The sequence below is a fragment of the Bombus affinis genome, chromosome 4, assembly GCF_024516045.1.
Source record: "Bombus affinis isolate iyBomAffi1 chromosome 4, iyBomAffi1.2, whole genome shotgun sequence".
Lineage (NCBI taxonomy): Eukaryota > Metazoa > Arthropoda > Insecta > Hymenoptera > Apidae > Bombus > Bombus affinis.
Window position 1 is genome coordinate 4,377,944 of NC_066347.1, and position 22,986 is coordinate 4,400,929.

Genomic DNA, 22,986 nt, shown 5'->3' on the forward strand with positions numbered 1-22,986 from the left:
ATATCGATTTTTACCAGCTTTTTATGCGAAGTCTATGGATGAAATACATGATAAATCAAATTTCCGAGAGAGTCTCCTTACATTATTAATCAATTTAAGATTATCTTCTCGTTTAATCTTGCAATTAAATATATGTTTCCGATATCGACTCGAACACTGTGTAAGAAGAAAACATTATAGATTCGTCATCTATTTTCAGGAAGTTCATATCTTTGAATTCACTCTTACTTTGTTCAACTAGTTCGTATTAAAATACTCCTTCTTAGCCAGCAAGTGATATAATGGTCAGAAGATAAAAAAAAAAAAAAAATAGATTTATCATATTTTTCTATTATACATTATTTACTTTCTACAATCACCGGTAGAAAGATCTTTATAATGGAAAAATCACTTTTCACACTACTCGCAAATACAAGACTCCTTGCAAAAAGAGCAAATATATTCTATAAATAATACAGTATCCCGTCTTCGAAACTTTAATCAACCTTTACCCTTTTACGGCATAAGAGAAAAAACACATTCTAGTAAAAGAAAAAGAAACAAGAGAGAGAAGAAATTCTACTCGCGAGGAGTTAAACGAAAAATTATTGACCATTTACCACTACTTTCACCCCGCAGGCAATTTACCTCTGGGGAAGAGTTAAGCCGGCAAAGCGGGAGTTATTTCAATCTGAAATTTTTACGCTCCGAACGCGGAGGGTCTTCTTTTGTGAGTGGCGGCAAAGAGGAAGTCATTACGAACCCCTTCATCTTCGCGCGAGCCTTCTTACGCCACCTGTATCCACCGGCGGCGTCGCAGGCTTGTTCTCAGCAGTTTTCACCGGTGTCGCCGCGATGCTTGCTGACTCAACCAGCCGTGAAGATAGTGCCGCTAAAAGATCCGACGAGATCGTCTTAACCTTCTTCTATATCACACATCGTTGACGCCTGAAAAGCATCTTCGGCCGTTCCTATGCTACGATATTATGAACGTCAGCAACATTGTCCGTGCCTCGTAACTTTATAAACAGACGATTTTCTTACGGTGCTAATCGATTTTAAAGCGGCCTTTGCGCAGTTACGCAGGTATCGATGGTGTTTTATTTTACAACAACGATCGAAGATAGTGTGTATCGTAATTGATAATTGGAAATAGTCTCATGATCGGTAATTGGCGTTGAGACGCGTGATAAGTCGATAACGATGGTTTTCAGGTGCAAATACGTTGTTGAGATAGTGGACGAGAGCGTGGATAGATCAACAGCTGGTTACATTTTGCTTCTGATAAGAGGTATAGAGAATTGTAAGAAGACAGATAGGGGCCTTACTTGCTGGAACTATGACAATTGTAAAAGTACGTATTGATAAATGATGATTACATTTCGTTTTCGACGTATATAGCGTAATTTGTTCTAAGACGAATATTATATCAGAAAATTAAAACAAGGAATTATCCGTATCGACTAGGTTATAGATTAGGTTACTTTACAGTCACTTTTTAATTATTATTTCTAAAGAGAACAAATTACAAATTTTTCACAGAAAAGATGATAATTTTACGTTTAAATAATATCGTGACGCTTAAGTACCCATTTAAAAAAAAAAAAAAAAAATACACCCCAATGTTTGCAACAGATTAATCCTCGCAAAAACCAATCTTTCTTATACTCCAGAAAATACGGTTCACAAGAGGAAATTTCACGACTCTTTTCACGATTGTCGGCGCTAGACGGTGCACGCACGCGAGCGAATTCCGCGAGGCGTTGCTGCGTTTTTCCTTCGATGCCGTAACAACCTGCAGGATTGGAGACAGCGTCGTGGGACGAGAAACAAGCCGATGCAAAAAAACGACGCAAGGAAAAACAAGGACAACTACTTTGAGAAGAATCGGTAGCAACAAGAACAACCGAGAAAGACACGAAGTAAAGACAAGAAAGATAGGGAGGCAAGAAGGGGGAAGCGATTTAAAGCGCGCGGAATCCGGGGATTCTGCTAAGGATTTGCCGCACGTAGCCCGACAACGCCGCGGATCCGTGCAAGTTTCTATGGTCGGAGAGTTGAGAGAGTCGAGGCAGCGAGAGGAGAGGATCGACGAGAGAAAATCGAGGGGTTGGCCGAGGGATGGAGGGAGGTTTCGAAGGCAGTTGGGTAGCAGGAATGCTGATTAGTCGGTGCTCGTGCGCCGTAACACTATAACCTATCCGGCCTGGAAACCGGGCAGGAAGACTCTGGATAAGATTCGAGGGGCGAAGGGAAGGAAGGTGGAGTGTATAGAGGAGAAAGAGAGAGAGAGAGAGAGAGAAAGGGAGAGAGAACGAAAGAGGAGCAGGGGTTGCAGAGTTCGAGGAATGGGGTTGCAGATCAGAGTGGCGGGGTGGATGAGCGCGCGCGATCCAAGGCGAGTAGAACCGAGAGACTCAGGATGAGAGAGAGTAGGGGAGAGAACGCCGGCAGAGAAGCCGGCGGCTTAATAGGGAGGAAATTGAGTGCTCGAGCAATATTGAGGAGGATTCGGGATTCGGGATTCGCCAGGATCGTATCCATCCGTCCGCTTTCGGATTCCTCGGGCGTGCATCGGCTTCCTCCTACCACCGACCAGGGATTCTCATTCGCCGCGAATGCGTTTCACGCCGGACTGAACGCGAATCAGACCCGACCCGTGTATTCACCGACCATTCTACACGCCGATACGCCCGCGAACGAGTTCGCGTAAATTTTCCTCCAAGGGGATTTGCGGCCGAACCAGCTCTTCCACCCTCACCCCATCGTGGCGGATTGAACTTTTCCTCGAGGTCCGTCCACCTCGATGATCGTGCGCACCGTTGGGGCTTCTTCCCTGTTTGGCTTTGGAAGAAATTAATTGCGTTCTCTGGCCGATTCCTGTGACCTTTTGCGATGTTCACAACAACGATAAGACACGATGTAGATAAATCGTATTATCTGGCAGATTTTTCTTACTGACTCGTTGTTTAATATGAGCAAACTACGGATGTTTATGCAAATTCAGATTTTTATCAATCGACTAAAGAAACGAAAGTTGAATAGAAATTCGTTGCATCCTCTAAATATTCAAACAGCTAAATACCTCGTATATTTATATACATTATGTGCAATCTGTACATTTTTGCATATTTAAATCTTTTATCGAGAGTAGAAGTACGTTGATTCTTAGAGTCGAAATAATTTGTTGTTTCAAATGAATACAAAGTAGAAACACTCGGTGCAACAATTCATTTTATTGCTATCTGGATTTGATTTGAAAAGAACGAATCCCTTAGACTTTGTATGATCAATGCGGTTTATCGGAAAAAAAATAAATGCCGTAAGTTCTACATATTTACAAAAAAAATCTAGCTTTGTATTCTCAATGTCTCACATATCGTAGATTCCATTGAAAAATTTAAACGCATAAAATTAGTCCGCTAAATATACGACCTGTATTATAGAGATATTTCAGTCGCATATTATGGAGAACGTAATTGCTTTTATATTGATCTGCTAATGCTCGTGGTCGTAAATATTGAAAATTGAATATTAAAATTAGAAACGCTTTGTACGCCAACACGCGAAATACGATATACAGACAAATAGATAGAGTGTCAAATGTTTCATAAAATAAGTACTCTGATGACCGAAATATGAATCAAACGTTATTCGATATTCATGAAGGTTTGCTAAAACTGAAAGCCCATAAAGTGTCGAACAACTCGTATCTCATATAACAACGTAAAATCTTGCTGGCTATAAACTAGAGTTTGACACCGACAACGAATAACAACGATACGACAATCGTTGACTAATAAAACGCGTAATTGCGACGAATAACTTTATTCGTTTCGTTCGCAACAAATTTCCCCGATTCGTAACGAATTTCACGGTGCGATCGTTTTGCACCCGGTGTCCCTTCCTATCGCTTCGCAATCGTTTTCAATTTAGAAATTTATCTATCCGTCGTTTCGATAACTCCGCGCAATGAAAATAACAACCGATCCTGCTATAAAAAAGAAAAAAAGAAAAAAAAAATGACAGAAAGGAAAAAGGAGACAAAAAATGAGGAACAAAAAAAACAATTTTCCCCCGTGTTCACAAATCATTTTCGACGGCCAGATCGATTCGAGAGGAGCGGTTTTGTTTTAAACAGAAATTGATTTTTCATTAGAGAAACAATGAAATCCCTTCAATTTCGATCGCTCGTGAGAAACTTCGATTGTTCGCCAGCGTGTTTGTTTTTCGTGTCATCGGCCACGTTTAATAATTAATTTGCGGATTCGACGTTGCTATTGGAAGCGTCGTTGGATAGATTTGGCGGTAAATACAAATATCACGTCACACGATGTATAAATGTATACGCACGATACTGTTTAATCGCAGCGAATTGGGAAACAGGGAAATGATGAGCATACCGTACAGCTACACTTGTATTTTCATATGTTGCGGTGTATTTCTCTTTCATCCACAATTATAATGTACGATAATAAGCTAAATATAACCGATCCTAATTTATGGTTTGTATTAATCGCTTGCCATTATCGCTTCATTTTGTTACATATTCATAAACGTCTAATTCGGTTAGAATTTATATCAGAACTAGTATCACATAAAAGCGATCTGTACGGTTATTTAAATATCGTTGAATAAATTAAAAATTTAAACGTTGTATAAAATACCCGAGTAGCGATAATTTCTTTCTAATATTGCACGATAATTTAATACATAATATAGAATAGCAATAGCTAATTTAATAAATAACATCAACACGTTATAAATCCTTCTTTTTTGCGATTTTTAAAGTCATATAAATTTATAAAATTTACCTGCAAACTTTCATATGACTTGTTGTTACCGAACCATGTGAATTTATAATGATATTTATTCATATCGATAACTCGTAGCTTGTGATTTAAGATTTGACTAGCACATAGTATGATTTCAATGTGTGACAAGCACGTTCAATGAAATTAAATATTTATTCGCTTCATAAAAAATATACTAACGTACAGATTCTATGAAAACATATAAAACAACTTTATAAATATGTAAATCCTACTAAATTAAAAAAAAAAAAAAAAAATTTCTTCTCACAACGGCAAAACAAGTTACCAATTTGGATATCAATTCTGAGCAATAACACTTGGCTCGCTACATTCACCCATTCGAAATTTCATGTTGCCCGAAATTTTCATGTGACCGAGTAAACTTACGAACGTATACATCGTGTACGCGTGTAACCGTGTGTCGTGATACACACGGCCGTGTATCACGAGCGGGTAATTTATCTTCCATTGGCGTGCACTCACCCCGATAATGGCGTTGAGTTCGGTCATGGTCACTTGTTTGGCTCTGTCAACAGCAGTAGCGACTTGTTGTTGGTGTTCCTGGGAGAGAAACGGCAGGATCTGAGCAATTATGGCGTTTAACCTCTTCGCTATCTCTGTCTGAAAATAGAAAGGAGAAACGATCCTTATTAAAGGGTAAATCGTTTTACGGTTGATCGACGAACCATGTTCGCCGTAATTGAGCTCGGATAACGATTGTCCTTTTCCCTCGCTCTCTATGATTCACCCACGCTCACCTCTCTTTGCCTTTCTCCTCGCGCGGTTATTCCAACGGTATCAATCATCGAGCGTGACACCAGTCGTATCGAACGCGTGTACATTACTTAATTCGAGTTTTATTGAGTCCACTCGCTTTCTCGATTGATCGTTTAGCTCGACCGAATCGTCGACCTGTGATTTATATCGTGGTTCTCGCGTCAATCTCGCGATATGCGTATGGGTAATTGACTGCTATTATCTCGAATTCGCGTGATAGCATGTATTCGGCGAGAATTTATAGACCGGGGCATTAAATAGGCTGTTAAAAACCTTTATCTAACTCTTGTTTGTTAATAGATTTAATGCTAAGTTAGATTCAACGTATGCAGATTTCTGTAGAATTGTTTCTTTATTTTTCAATTTTAAAATTCCCTACACTTTCTTACATTCTCTCTAATCTACTACTTTCACTTGGTTGCCAAGCTGACATATTGTTCCACTCCCTCCATAATTTTCAAGATATTCTGACAATATTACGATATTAAAATGTTGCTTGTAATTTGAAAGAAAAAGTTTGTAATTTGGACGCAGGATCAAAGAAGATATGATTGAAAATTACGTAAAAATTACATAATACAAAAAATATACATTGTACAAACTGTTCTTATTATCAATTAATACGTAATTCACCTTCCAAGATATACTGACACTGATATAATTAAATGCATCGGGCGTATCTAAACGAATTAACAATGATGAACCAAGTGGTTCCTCAGTTGTCCGGAACACTTGACGGTTTTCCGGTGGACTGCCGCGACACGTGACTTCTCTAGCTCACCGGGCGACCTTAATTTCCGGCCAAAGTGATGGCAGATACAGGTAATGCCCGTTGGCATCGGTCGAGACGAAAATTGAGCCGAGAAGGGAGAGAAAGAAAGAAAGAGAGAGAGAGGCCACGCTACCGCCGATTCAGCGTGGATTTAATTTAATCCCCGTCAGTCTGTTCTGACCGGAGGGTGTCGTAAACACCCTTGGCCGGTTATGGCACACCTCCATTTGTACTGTACTCGTTTTCCTCGTAAGGGTGCGTGAAGCCAGCCTTTACCTTATTTCATACGATCAAAACAGCAACCAGCGGTTGTAGATTCTCTTTGCCATAATATATTGTTCTTTTGTGAACGTTCTGCATATTCTGGTTGTGAATATTGGAAGAATGTGGTTACTCGGATGTGGAAAGGAGCCTTGGTGTATTTTCTGGTTTATGAATATTGGAATATTCGATTACCGTGTTTAAAGCTTTGTTATATACGAGCCTTTTAAGAGTCAAACTGATCCAACATTTTATCAATATTTTAATTTCATTAGGTAAGTACACGATTAACACTAAATTCTCGAGAATCAAATAAATTACTTCCATAATTTTACTCGTCGGAAGGAAATGACACGAACAATACTTACGTTCTGTAAAAAACTATTAAAACAAGTAATATTTTAATATTTTTCGGCGTATTAATATTATGAACTGAGATTTTTAAAATTACGAAGAGAGTGGAACAATCTGTAAATGATAGGAAATATTGAAATATAACTTTTTTTTTCTTTCTCTTCATATGATATTGATAAAAATTACTGAAAAATTTCAAGCACGTTTTATATAAACACATAAATAATTCTGGGAAAGCTTTCAATCGAAAAATCTATTTTCAAATATTGCATCTGCTTGTTATAAATTCTTGCAGACTGAAAAATCCGATTATCTATCTGGTAACGATAATTACTGATATATAAACGTATCTGTTCCTGCATAATTATTTACGGAATTATTTCCCATCGTTATTTTCCACCTTATTTACTACTGCGATGTTACAGCCTGTTATTTATCACTGTTCATTTCACTTCATCTAATATTGTATCTGCATGTCTCGTTTCTGTTGTCCCTCTAGCGTCGAATATTCTGAATTTTGCACGCTAGGGTCGCGTTTCAGCGTACTCGAATTTTAATCGGTTTCAACTTTAATGAAGCCGCCGCGTAATTGGGAATAATAATTCGATTAATGTATAATTGAACGCGCCGCCCACTTCCCAGCGGTGCTGCTAGCGAAATCACCGGGGTTCATTTGTGTTAACGATGCGACAAATCATCGATTTTACCGACCGAGTTGCGCGAAGATGCTCCGTTAATTGTAGAGCGCGGAAGTTAAACGAGCTTTACGATTCATAGGATTTAACAGAGACTTCTTCGAACGGACCGATCAATCTCCGCCTAACATATGATCTTTCTTTGAAGTTCGAAATGTCAAGATTATATGATACAAACGATAAAACTTGCTTACAGATGAAACGTATAATTAGCTGATGCAGATTCGTGATCGAATTGATAGAAGGCAGACACGAAATAATTGCAAGAATGTAATTCCTTTGAGTCAAAGACGCAAGTTAATGATATCGTACGCGCACAACGTAAGAAAATTTTATGAATCAAGACATCGTTATAATGTAACAGAGCAAAATTATAATCGGCAACACAAAGGAACTTCGTATCGCGTGTTCCTTCTATATTGATTCGGTTTCATATCCGATGCTACAAAAAATTCGATATCATCTACTATGTTCTATAAAGAATTTAAGAAAGTAGAACTTCCGCTAGAGTATCACGAAAGAAAGCCAGAGCATCGAAAATTTCGAGCGAAATAAAAACGATATTGCACTCTTACGTATATCTTATTCGTATCTCTCATACTTTTTACAAATTTAAAACGCCTGGAAAGATAGAAAAAACCTAGGTGTGAACATAAGTCACTAAGTTTCATTACGTTAAATTTTTAAATTCGTTTAAATTCTTAATCATTGCGTATCAGAATTCTGATCGTGAGTGCAAACAAATCCAAATCAGATTGTACACAGTACGAGAAAAAACTGAAACAAAATAAATTAAAAACCTTGAAGACTCCCCATGCGCTCTCAGAAATTCATGCCACTTGGTTCTTCACCACCCCAATTACCAGCGAGGGGTTGCAAAAGAGGCGTCTCGACGGTGGCGACCCATTAAACGGCGCCTGTGCGCCGTGCTTTTCGCGCGTTCGCAAAGACGGAGCGTGCGTGTAAACGAGAGGAAGCATCGCGGAAACGGAACAAGTCTATTCGTTGCGCAACAGGAAGCAAAACAACCGGGTGTCCGCCTACGAAAACGGTGCACGACGCTCCTCCGTACGACTGGTAAATGCAAACTGCAGATATGATCTATCTGGTAAATGCAACCAGCCCTTCCAGGATCTCTTTCTCTCCTTTTAGTTCTTGTTTCAACCCATCGTCAGAGCGTCTCGTAGTAACGCGAGCATCGCGGCCTGACAGCAGCTGTTTTCACTGCCGCTTAAACAAGCCCTGGATGCTAATTGAAATATCGCGGCCACTAAAATTCTTGGCAAGTTTCCTTCTCTCGAGCCTGCGAGCTGACGAGCGAGCGACCGGAAAGAAGGAGGACAAGGTAGAGGGAGAGAATGAGGCAAGGCGGGGAGTTGTTTTAATTACCCGTCGTCCTCCCTGTGTGCTAGTCATTAGACCACTAATTATAACGTACGGAAGAATGAGTCGCGCCATCCGCGAATGAACTGTACCGAGCGGTGAAGCACGAACTGAGGAACACGATATTGCGATTTTCGCTGCTTTCAGATGGATATAGACGTTCGTATATAATTCGTGAACGTGATACGCTAAAGTGATAAATTAACTCTTTCGGGTACCATCTCTCACTAGTTTCACTATAGTTATATGAACAACTACGTCAGCAAAGGTATAAATACCACAAATAAATGGCATAAGGAAAACACATTTACGTTTGTATAATTAACAAAATGAAAAATAGCTATTAGGATACAAGGATTTCTTCTTATTTTATTTTTTCAAGTTTCTTCTCTTTTAATACTAGAGCTACCACGCCAGTTAAATTGGCTGGTTTTAAAATTTCATTTGAAAATTTCTGCTTCATGTTATATTTTTTTCCACAATGATGTAATGACTTTTGCAACGATAACTGAAAGAATAATATAATGAATTTTATTTTGTTTTTTATGTATTCAAACTGAAAATAATTTTGTATCAAGTATAAAATAATTTTGTATCATCATACTTATACCAACACCAATCAAAATCGCTGGTACTTCTCAAAGTATAAAAGGGTCTTGCAATCTGCTTATCGAACCCCAATTAACCAGTTTCCTCGTTTTGTATAACTTCCCACATGTTTTTTAAATTTTTACTGTCTATCATTCGATATGATGATATCAGATATCAGAAAAATTCTGAATCGATCGCTAGATCGCAACACTAGAAATACCGCAGCAGTCAAAACGACTGGTTCTGCAATTTTATAAATGTGTCAACCCTCATTTAGGGACCCCAGATGGATTAATAGCACCAAAAATCTACTACATAACATGGAATTCCTTCTGTAAGAAAGTAATAAATCAATTAATATAAAAATATCCTATTATTACGCATTTTTTAAAGGCCAGTCATTTTGACTGACTTTGATAAAAATAATTTCGTGTTAACTATCGGTAGTTCTAGTTAATTATACAGATGTAAATCTCGTAACCTGCGGTGCCGATAAGTTTCATAAAACAATTGGATATCGGGATCTTCCTAGAACCTTATGTAAAAGAAATCTTTCTGAGAACGGATAAATACTCGAACGATTTGCACTTCTATCGTGATCTCTTGCGTTGTTATCATTCGTTTCGCCGTTTCTTTGGAAACGTTATTCAGAGACCAACTACTCTCAATAACCACACAACTCAACAAAAAAAAAAGAAGAAGAAAGAGAGAAAGAAAAAAGAGAGGAATAAAAAAAGACTGCGGAAAATTTGGTTAAATACTGGGAAAGTAGCAATCTTTCGTTTATCCCGTTATCCAATGGCTATTTCTATTTAAAATCGGTTGGCTGGCGAGAACAAAGGGAACGCTCGTTACCGTTCCACAAAAGCTTCTTCAAATTGCATTCTCGAAGTTCGTCGCGTGCAAAATTCGCCTTTTAAATGGGCGCGGTAGCCGCGGGAGCCAAGGGGACAACAAGCTTCGCGTTAATTTCCAGCGCGTTGATACAATTTCACGGCGCATAATCAAGCCACCGGAGTTAAAAGAAGAATCCCGGGGTAAAAAGAAATAGAAAAATTGCGTGCAAAGGGTGAGCCATCGAGGGAGATGGGGGTGAGAGTGAGAGAGAGAGAGAGAGAGAGAGAGTGCAACACGACTAAGGGAGGACAGTACAAGACGTAATTGCGTTGCCAAGAAGTTTTCTCCGGCTGAAGAGGTAACCAAGGAAATAATGAATGGCTCGGATGCTTTAGCAGGTGCGCGAAGAAAAGGGTGAAAGGAATAAAAGGGGAAATAGAGAAGGGGGCAAAAGGAAGGACGAGGGAGAGTTTTGGTGCTGCTAGCACAGCTCTCATTGTCCCGGATTTCACACGGGAGAGATGAAAACCTTGGTTGGAATGAATTTTTCCCTACCGAGCCAAATTGGACCAAGAAGATTGCCAGCCTGACCGGCTACGTGTCCCTTTTCCGTTGCAAAAGACGCTTCTCTCAATCCAGAAATTGCCAACGGATCCCCATCTTCAAAAATCTACTTCAACAGGGGCTGGTCTTTTTTTTTTTTTTTTTTTTATCGTGCGAATGATTTTAGGGATATTAGATACTTTTATCGTATTTTGTTAGAAGTACTTTTATACGGATAGTTGGACCATTGCAAAATTACAACAAAATAATTGTTTTACTATTTTGTAAAAATGAAAATTTATTCCATGTCGCTTTTATGTTTATACAAAATCTTTGCACTTGTTCCTTTATTTCAATAATTGTCTTAAAGTCTATTGTGGTTACAGTATCATTGATGATAAATACTATGTGTTCATATCAGAGATCTCCCAATTGTTATGAATAATATACATATGTATACGGAATAGAATGTATATATCTAAGAATTAGAATGTCGATTATGACAAATCAAGTAACACACGTTAACCCGAAAACATCACTAAAGAAACTAATAATTTCTCAAAATGAATTTCCTCCCAAACCAAAATTATGTAATTTAAAAAAAAAAAAAAAAGAATAAAAACTCATTCTGAACCTCGCTTTACTCACTGGCAAATTTCCCTCTCTTTTACTCAAGCCATTCTACATACACAAACACACACACATACCCCGAACATCGAAACCACATTATGCACCTACAGATTATATTTTCTACACATTATAAAACAACTTTGCCTACGTGTCTATACTCCATCCATTTCATCAATGATCCCTGAACGAACAGTGCATCAAACACCACGGGATACAGATATGCAACAGCGCGTGTAAGAATCTTGGTTTTAGCCTGTGATCGACTGTTATTCTCTTCTCTTTGGTTCTGGGTGCGCATAGCACGGGGTCGGGACATGCCGAGACAAGGAGGCGGCGGCGGCGTGGCTCGTAATATCACGAAAACCGCAAGAAGCTTTAGCAAAGTGCCTGCACTTCGCCTGATGTGCCGCCTACACTCGACTCGCGTTTCCACGTCGACCTGTATTCATATGATCGTGTGCGTGCTCGAGTGTGTCGGAACCACGCGAAATAGGCATTCTCGTATAACACTGTACCGGCAGCCGTCTAAAAGCTGGCAGCAACATTCGCAGCATGAAAATGCAAAGCGACAAAGTGCCGCCGATAAAATTCTTCGCCGGTAAAACGATGACGTGAACCGAATGCTCTTCCGCCACCTACTTCCATTCCCGCTTTCTATCGACAGCCAGCCTCGAAGCTCGATATACAGCCGATAATCTAATACATACCACGTTCCGACCGGGAACATCCAGGAATCTCGATGATCCCGCTTCCAGAGGTAAGACGATCCCACGTCGTCCAACTTTACGCTGATTCCTTTTCGCTTGAGGGCGGATCAAGTTCGGGCAGATATATCGAAGAATGTTTGGGGAAAATCTGGAATGTCTTTATTGGTTTGCATTTCCTTTCATAATTATGTTTCACGAGAGGATTTAAGCTTCACTCTGTGTTTCTTCCTTTTATTTCTTCGATCAGTTGCGGATACTTCCAATATTTTAAAAGGGAAACAAATTTTTGAGTTTCAATCTTTTTCATATTTTTTATGTTACTATCGTGTAAACTATCGTCGATTTTCGTATTCCAATAATCAAATGATTCAGTACCAGGGTTACAAGATTTGAACGATTTTATCGAAGATTTTATTTCGGATTGGAAAATGTTGTGAATTAATTAAATAAAGGCATTTTTTAATGAACTACATTTTATATTTTAGATTTTACATATTGAACCTAATGAGGCTACATTTTCCATGAACATTCGCAATCTATCAATTATCGGCTTCTACTGTAGGTATCTACTTGATACTTTTCCTTTATTTAATCACCTTGTTTGTTAGTTACAATGCACCAGCAGTATTTCTTATTTACCTTATATCTTTTAAGAGAAAGATTCACATCTATGAAAGAAATTCAAACGACTTGTAATTCCTCAAGATACATTGGCGAAAGGTTAATATCATAAATAAGACGATACATAAGATGTGATATCACCGTTGATACATCAAGTATAAAGCTGGAAAGACGATAAGTATCGAATAACCACTGGCAGATCATAGAATAAAATCCGAAACTCTTGCACGGCTTTATTGTTTTATACCCACGGCTTTCCTTGCCCTCGTATTTCCTTAGCTTTTTATCGCCGAAAAGTGCTCTGTTATTGCCTTCAATAAACAGTTTACTCGTAACTAGCGTGTTCTTTACGACCTCCCACGCGTTGAAATTGCGCGTCATTACGACCCACGTGAAAGCACCGTGTAGATTATAAATAGGATCTTTTATCCCCGAAACTTTCAAACGCCTTGATACTCGAATAAAGACGCGTCATTATCCCACGCGTAAATTTCTTCTTCGTTAAAACAACCACGTCGTTCCAAACTGTGCATTTCATCTCGTTTCAAAAGATTTAAATTCAAATATCCGGAGGAAAAAAATAATAATACGCGTAAGATATATACATGAGATTTTCAAATGTATTCTTTGGAATCATTATAGGAGTAGTGCGTTCTAGTCGCGGACAAATAATCAAACGGGATCAAGATGATAGTACGTGTGACGCACTCGATGTTTTGCTTGGCCCACGTTCTTTTCACTTCAGCTAACCCAAACTCTGTTGCGTTGAAACATTGTTTGTTATTGCTTTCGGGGAGCAAACACGCGTGGGCGTAACTACAAAGGTGATGATAACAAAATCTGAGGTGGTACATGGCTGTTTGTGTTGGAATTCCTCGTTGTAACATCAATGTACCATAAACTAAGCTCAGAAATAGTACGTGGCCCATTAATTTAATTTTAACACTTTACTTATCACGTTTCTGGTACGTAGTAGTAGTTAATAGTGATGAAAAGCTCTATTGGAGTATGTCGTAATCATTCAAGAATTTTCCAATATTTTCAAGCATTTACTTCTATATTCGAAAATAGATTTTTCTTTAAACCAATTGGTAATTATGTATATCGATCAGAGCCCGCCTCGGCGACTTTCAATGATTTTTAAAACGCGTTTCCAGGCTCATAATTCTTTTAATTTTACTTATGTACTCTCACTCAAAAGTCGTACAACTTAGGCCACGTTCTATTCTTCGTTTCAAGATTCAACATTTAATGTAGATTATGATCTTTTATATTTATATACAGAATTATACGTATTTTGTAGGATTGTTGAAGTGGGTTCCACTTCAAGGAAAACTCCACATCTTTTCTAAAGTTTAGTTTTCTTAGTCCTGGAAGCCATTGAGTACTGTTTAGCACTAAATCAATTTTAAGGGCCTCTCAGGCTCATAGTTTTCTAGGAACATGCTTTGCACAGATGATGAAACAGGGTACAGACAGGTCAGTTTTCCGTAATTGTATAAATAGACCCATAGCTTCGAAGCTCTTTCGTAAAGTAACACTGCCATTGTACTTAAACTTGCTAAAATATATTTTTCTATTATACATTCATCCACGCATTTCCTCTTTTTTTTCTATTACGAGATAAAACCTTAACAAGGATAAATTTTAATAAAAGCAAATCTCAGTAAACGCAACCATATTACATTTACACTAAGAAAACGGAAACCACCAAATATCCAATTGAATGACATGCACATAACACAAATAAGACAAGTTAAATACTTAAGATTCCACTCAGACACACAACTTACATGGAAATAACAGACTAAATCAATTACAGACAAAATACGGATAAAAAGAAGACAGATGTACTGGCTAACTAGTCAACACTCTAAACTCAGCATAGAAAATAAACTAAAAATCTAACCAATTTGGACGTACGGAATACCACTGGGGGACAGCAGCAATAAGCTACATAAATAAACTAGAGTCGCCACAATGGAAGATACTGAGAACAATAGTTAATGCCCCATGGAATGTCAGAAACGAGGATATAGGTAGACTTAAAAATACCAACGGTCAAGGAAGAAATCGGCAGGTACGCAGAAAAATACAAGGAAAGAACGGTAACACATTCAAACCAGCTGGCTACACAAGCGAGCAAAACTCTTATAGAAAGAAGACTATAAAGGGAACACCATACTGACCTCACTAAAGAAATAAAATAGTCAAACTCGAAGATGGTATCCCACTGGGGGTAGCCATCCACATGTTATTTAGCAATTAAGTTAGAAAAATTTACCAAATGTCCAGCTGGACAAATTGTAAATTACAAATTAAATAATAAAAAAAAGGATAAATTTTAATATACTTTCTTCGTCGTATAAACTCTCCGGTTGAATGATATTCTTCGAATGACCGCTCAATTCTTCCCAGTCTTGAAGCAAATATAATAATTCCTATAAGTCCTAATGCTCTAGTTTTCTAAATACTCGTACAAATATTTTCGATACTTTCAACTTTGATGTAGAAAAGTTCTCTCAAACGAGTGATAAAACCACGAACTTTCCCACATTCCAAAAAACATCCAGACTTGGAGATTCTTAAAGGGAATCTGAAATGCCGTGAAACTTAATGTGTTTCGGAAGCTACTGTCGGCCAAAGGGTGAAACGAAAACGTTTCGAGCGAGAACGACACGGCCGCGGGTGAAGATACAGCGTGACGCACTGCGAAATGTTTAATTGAAGAGTCAGCAACAGCGGGGGATCAGCAGGGCTGGGTTATAAGCGGGAGCGGAAAGTTTACAGGAGGAACGGCGGCACGTTTAGCTCGATATGCTGGCGGAGAGTTGGCAGAAGCTGGGAACACGCGCCGGTAAAACGGCCCGTTACTCGCACTAACGAGTAAACCAGCAGTTGCTCGTTGGACTTTGCCGGTATTATGCTACACGAGCAAATAAACCGGCGTGTTCGGCTAACTCCCTGGTTTCTGGTAAGCCCCTATACACTGGCTACACTCGCTGTAAAGCCCGGCTAACGTCCGCGTGATTGCAATATTCCGCGGCTTGTGGAGTGCGCCGGATGTACGAGGCGTTCGCGCGACCGCGTCGTGTTTTCGCGTCGGTGTGCACACCGACGTCTCGCGACCGTTAAGGCATCCCGACGCACGATGCACCGGTGAAAACTCATTGTCCGTTACACGTTTCGTCCGACCTGGCGAAAGTTAAATTTAATCGAGTCGCGAAACCTGAACGTAGCCGAGAATTTGAACGCGTTAACGTCGCGGTTTTCTAGTGTTTGGGAAAGAATAAAGGGATCATGCAGTGAGGTATACAATATATGTGGCAGACACTTCGATTATGAGCTGATTACTGACCTCATGTTGCTTGAATTCATTTATACGCACGTCAGCTTCAATTACGTGAAATAAAAATAATACAAATAATTAATCGTCTGTTGAGAGAAATGCGGACAAATGAAGTTCCACTGTATGGAGAATGTACAGCAGAATATCGTTTATCCGAACAGATTGGGGAATAAGGCAGGCAGTTGGGATAACAGAGGTTCACTGGATAGTTGTCCTGCCCAGCTCTTTCTTTAATTATTGGGTCGAATATTGGGATTCAGGTGTTACAATATCAACTGTTCCTTCTTTGATGTTCCTCGATGTATAGAATTTATTTTGCATCGAAATATACAATTGTTTATATATATATTAATATACTCATTATATAAATACGTGTTTGTATGTATTACAAAGCTACGCTCGATGGTAAATCGGATAATAGACCAACGTTAATTAGTTCGCATAAACGAAATTCTAGAAGCGATCAGATGCAATAATAAAAATTGAATTTGAATTCTGTCTTCGAAACAAATGCGAAATAAATACTCAAAATGGTCGATGTTTCAGTGAGGAAGATTTAAAATGTAATTGTAAATGATCAGAATAAAAAGGGTTTGGGGGTGAAGTGTGGTTAAGCAGAAGTGTAGTATAGTACAGCTGGGCGGTTATCAAACGAAAGCGTAGTCAAATCGATGTTTAGTAGATTTGGAACATTGTCAGTTTGGAGCGTAGTCAAATTGGAATGCAATCAATTCGAGGCGTAGTGAGATCGAAATGCAGCGAATTTGAAGGGTAGTTGAATCAAAACCTGGCTAATTAAATGCATAGTCAAATCGAAACGAGACCGATTCGGACTGTAGTTAAATTGAAACGTTCCCAATGCCAAATGAAGTTAATTTGGGACAAAGTCAAGTTTAGTCAAGTCGAAAAATAGACATTCTAAGCTGCTAATCTCATTCGACTATCTATTACAACATACGGACACTATGATGTTTGTAACTATTTCACTCTGTAATTTAGGTAAAGAAAATAATTATTAAAAAGACTAAAATTATTAAAAAAAAAGAAAGAAAAAAATGAAATCTAAAAAAGATTATATTAAATTGTAATAAATATAATTATAATTGTAATCATGATTGTAAATATAAAATATTGTAATTAATAAAAATATTTTATTTCTTTCTTATTTCTATATGTTCTTATTTGTTTATGTATTTTTTACAGGTTGTTTTTTAAATATTAAAGTTGCGAATAGGAAATTTATACTTTTGATGTCTGAAAAATATGTAGAAGACTAGTGATGTTTGGTCAGTGATGTTTAATGACGAGATTGCTCGTTGTTGAAACCGTCGAATATATTTAAAATAATAAATTAGTATACAGACTATATTCGCTGATACGCTCGTACAGTATATAAATCGCAAAGTAAGATCGCTAATGACTCGTTTATTAAATCGCTGATAATTCGTTGATAACCGAGTGATAACTGATCGACAACTGACTGTAACTCCATTCCTTGCGATCGCGTCCGCTTATTTATACTGGTCGGGGAAGAGTCGGAAAATTCAAATTCATCCTTGTTCAATGGTTGCACATAGCGGCGACATTGTTTTGCTCGGAGATTATTTATTCTTACATTACGTGTATCCTAACGATCTTGATAGTCCGAGACAAAATAACAACATGATTTGAATGTCGTCTAACTCATGTGCCGTTACAAATACTTGGGCATTTTACGATATTTGGAGCTTAATACATATTTTCTACGTAAACTGCTAGAAATATCAATATCATTTTTCTATCTATTTATAGTATGTAGTTAGCATTTTTCTATCTAATTCATGCCATAGATTTTCCATGGCGTTTAGGTCCAGCAATTGGAGTAGATTTAATATTTGTAGATTACAGAAAAATATTTAAAACAATCAACTGAGCACTAACTATTCGACATAAATGTTACCGTTGCAAGTTTCGACATAAAGTCCTACACACGCAAAGTTACGTTACATCGAAAACACGCGGGCCAATTTTTTCGCTGAAATTTTAAATTGGAATCGAAATGATAAAGTGAATAGCGAACAAGGCTGTGTGCACGGATGAACAGTTGTGCAACGGGTTTACGATAAAACGGAGGATACAGAATCCGCTGAAAACTCATCGCCCATTGTGCTCGTCCGCCGCACCGAAAGTTAGGTTTAATCAATTTAGCTTTCTGTAACCAATGCTCGTTCTGCTGCAAACTTCTACGCCGGCAGCACACGGTCACGTTACGGAAAGGACAAATGAATTGTTGGTACAATGTGGAAATTCTGTTTGACTCGCTTTCCGATAGAGTAAAAATGAAAAAAGAGCTCAGCGGACATGGCACGCCTCTGAAATCATTAAAATAAATGTTTCTACTCGCGACTTTCCACGTCTTCTTACATGTATCGCGCAAAATGTTTAATATTCGATTAATGGTTACCGATACGGTACTATGTATTTCCATAGTTAATACATAACCAGATAATCAATACGTGAGTCTTCTATATTTCAATTCAAACTGATCAATTGTACTCTTTATTAATTACTTAATTTCATTATATAAATACACGATTAACGTTCGGTTCTCAAGGAACAAATGGCTCACCTTCATATGTTGAATCATCGCAAGAATTTGAATATGTAAATTCAAGATAATAATACGATCACGATAATAACACGACAATCGAAACTCAACTCTTCAAAGTATAATTCTTGTATTAATTGTAAAAACCTTCTACTTTACGATTTACGTAAAACCATCAACCACGAACGTGTTCATATACAATGCTTTCTTACGAAGGATTTAGGAAAATCAGGATATAAACACGCCCGTTATCCGTGCGATACCGATTATTCATTGTGCGCGTTCGTTTCCCGTGTCGGAAGCTGGATTTAATCAGCTCGCTAATCACTTTATTTTTAGTTTTCGTAACGTCGGAGAATAATAACCGGTTGCATGGCGATGCGAATGATTAATGCTTTATCTATTATCTGGCTCGTTACGCGGCGAACACACACGACGACCGATAGAAAGTTAACAGGGTGATTAATGCGTGAAGGGATGGGGAATAAAAGAAAAGAAGAGAATACGAAGAACATGAAACGATGGAAGCATCAAAAGCGTCCTAAGCGTAGAAATTTCACTTTCCAATTTCTCCGATCAGTCCGATATTCCATCAACCTCGATTAAACCTGATTGATCTATTCAGGAAGCGCTGATACCGCATAACGAGATACTCTATGTAAACGCAGAATAATTCCCACACTTATTTTACATGAAAAAGCTTGGTATCCTCGGTACCAGCTGGTATTACTCGTTCAACGAACAATTATCAAGAAAATTACTATTTTTTTTTCAAGAATCAAGTTTTTACCTGAGAACTCGATCCATGCGAGATCTCACGACCCCATCGTCTATAAATTAAACGAAACAGGCAAAAGAAAGAGAGGAAGATTATTTTTGTACTACCAGATTGTACTTGTAATAGGAATTTCTTCCCTTCATACGAGACAATATTGAAAAAATGAAATTCCATGATGCAATTTGATCGATAAACATTGCAAATCGCGTTTTAACGCAACGTTGGTCCCGAACAGATTTCTAAATTGAATGACACAAAGTTTCATAATCATTGTTAGCGGATTAAGCGAAACAAAGACAGGAAACAAACCGGCAAAAAATAGAAGAAAAGGAACACGAACAAATACAAAATAAAGTAGAAAGCACGGCCTAGGGAAAAAAGCAGCCGTTTTGGTAACGCCGTCATGCGTGACGAATATACGCGTTCGCGATTTATGGAGAGAATTGCGGCGATGCAGGTAGCGCGGCTAGTCGCGCCGAAAATTGCTCGTATAAATATTAGAGCTCGCCATTGTCATTCGGTTAATTTTCCGCGGTGTTGGTTGTACCGCGTCAGAAAGGAGGAAAGGGGTTGGTGCTCGTACCGGCGGAACACAGGGTAGAGAGAAAGGGGTGGCAGAGGGTGGACAGAGGGAAAAACACAGATATCCCTACCCCCCTCGATGGAATTTTATGCGCTTCGCGCTTTCGATGCAACGCACACGTGCTTCCCCAGCCACATTTTCGTTGCACCCCCGTGCACCCTTCACGACTCACCCTTACGCGTCACCTCGATGGCACGACAGGCAACACCACCGATAAACGAACAAACATACACATACCTTCACGTATAGATATTCACGCATGCACGTATGCACATCTATGAGTACACAAGCGAATGAACGAACTGAAAAAAATATAGCACAGCACGAGCAACGTTTCGCGTAACGTCGACTACGGCCACGAATAATGCCAGGCTGGTGCTAGTAAACGAGTTATCGGGACAAAAGTTACAACTGTTACGAACGCGGTCTGAACCGCGACAATGGATCGACGTGGTGGCCAAAATAATTGTTGGTCCCACGCAATCCTGTATTAACCGCCACCGCCTACGTTTTCCTCGAATTTCTGCAAAACGATTGTTTTCGTAGCGGTGAGTTTCCTTTTCCTCGGATAATTCAGCTAACGAGCTTCTATGGTAACGAGCAGCTATTGCAAACATTTCTCAGATATTGAAAGATTAAGTAAACAAGTATACCTTCGTTCATAGGAATTCGAGCATCCGTTGTCTTTATACGAAACGTAACAACTAATCTGAATCAAAGTTTCAAATGAATCGTAATATTAGGTTGTCCAAAAAGTGACTTTCTTTTACAGACCCGTCTTTTACAACAACGTATCTTTATACAAACATGAAAGCTATTCTGTCGAGCGTTGCGATCTTTATTTTGATAGAACAAAATGGATCATACATAATTCGATAAAATAATATAAAACGGAAAATGTTGTGCATCCATTATTTCCTTATAAAACGAAAGAAATTTTTCGGACGACCTAATAACACGCAGAACGATAATACAAATTTCAAAATTGAAAATAAATGTGGACAAATGAAAAATTAATTTTCCTATACCAGGAGAGATTGTTGTTACAGTATCGAATATATGGATTGTTTACACTTTGACATTTCAAATATAATAATTCTTGAACGTTTCAATAATTTCCTAGTGATTTTTCAATTTTTCCTAGTAATTTAGAGCAAATGCTCTAATACTTAAGAACTACGGTGTACGTCAAATTGAAAAGAACGTGCTAATTAATCATACAGCTGTTTACTACATCTCAAATAGTACATAAATATAAATATTTCGATTAATCGAGCTTTCTATTGGTCACGAACCAGCACGATAATAAATCGTTCAACGACTTTCCTTTGATAACTATTTTCCAAAGAAATTCTTCCACTTCATAGAAAAGAAGGATCCGGCTGCTTTCCCACAAATACAAGCCCTTTTTTTCTCCCGACCATCGATAGGGGAACCTGCCTCCGGTTATTTTCGATCGAAAAAACGAGCAGGATCGATGACTGATCATGCGTACAATTCGAGATCAGTCTGAGAGGTTAAGCTTTGAAGACAGAGGGTAATCGACAACGTCGAGAGGAGGACCGGCCATTATGTGTGAATGTTCGAGGGTAAACAGGCTGCAATCAATTCACGGGTTCATCGTGGCTGCTCGTTGAGGAGAGGGATGACTTCGAGTGGACGCTGCGCAGAGAATGCTCCTGCATGCCTCTCTCTCTCTCTCTGTCTCTCTGTCTCTCTCTTTCTCTCTGTGTTTCCATCTCTCCCCATTCGTGTGTCTTTGTATATACATCTGAATCCGGAGGATTCAGAAAGCGAGATATTGTTACCTGCACTAGCATCGGCAATCAGTCGGCGACATAGGCGCTCTAATATTGCCAATGCAAAAGGGAGAGAAACGTAGTTGGTGAAGAGCAGGGGGAAGTAAAGTGGACTTGCTACAAGATCAGAGAAGGAGATGGAGAAAGAGACGACACGGAGGAGAATAAGTGGCACTCGAGCTCCAATGGGGGAGAGGGCCTGACAGACGGCAAAGATCGGGATGTTTGGATGTTTGAACGTCAGAATGCTGAGACAGCACTCGAGCTTTCCATCCCCTTCCTCTCTTTTCTCTTTCTCGATTCGTCGAGTGCTCGCCCCCTAACGTTGTACCTCGATACAACGGGTGTCCATCGTTACTTAACTTTGGTTAAATGGCGCATCTGTTAGCACAATACTTGAACCCTTTTATGGCCCTACGTCGAGTTAGATCCGCCATTGTACGTAATTCGTTTCATTGCTTTTGCTTTCGGTATATAGAATTGATTACTTTGTAAGGTGAGAAATTAATTTAAATTATATCGAAGGTTCATATCGAAATTTAACAGAAACGTATATAAAAGTGGATACATTATTTATAGGTAAATTATGAGCAGGTCTTTATATCGAATTTATGAAATATAGTTAGTAGTAAAATGTACAACGTAATTTGAAACGTAAAGCGTTAATGACTCATGGAACTTGGTGATGTGTGAACAGAGAAAGAAAATTGAAAAAGAAGTCTATGGTTTTGTAATGTAGTCTAGCAGAATTACATTCAACCTAATCGATCAATCCAGTTTACTGTCAGATGGATCGAGCACTTAACCAGGATGATTCTGGGATGTGAATAGGGTGAACAAGGGCCTATCAACTAGCACCATCGGATAACCGATAGTCCTTGTCTACCCTACCCACGCTCTACCACACCATGGGCTCTAAAATTCGA

General features: G+C 38.6%; 1 protein-coding gene across 4 annotated transcripts in view; it reads right to left on the minus strand.

Moving 5' to 3' along the window:
* Positions 1-22,986, minus strand: part of LOC126915740 (protein groucho-like) — a 153,519-nt gene that overhangs the window by 44,656 nt on the left and 85,877 nt on the right. For all 4 annotated transcript variants that reach the window (XM_050720701.1, XM_050720700.1, XM_050720702.1 and 1 more), the window contains one exon: positions 5,277-5,414. In XM_050720701.1, the coding sequence (XP_050576658.1) occupies positions 5,277-5,414 (138 nt within the window). The remainder of the gene's footprint in view (positions 1-5,276; positions 5,415-22,986) is intronic.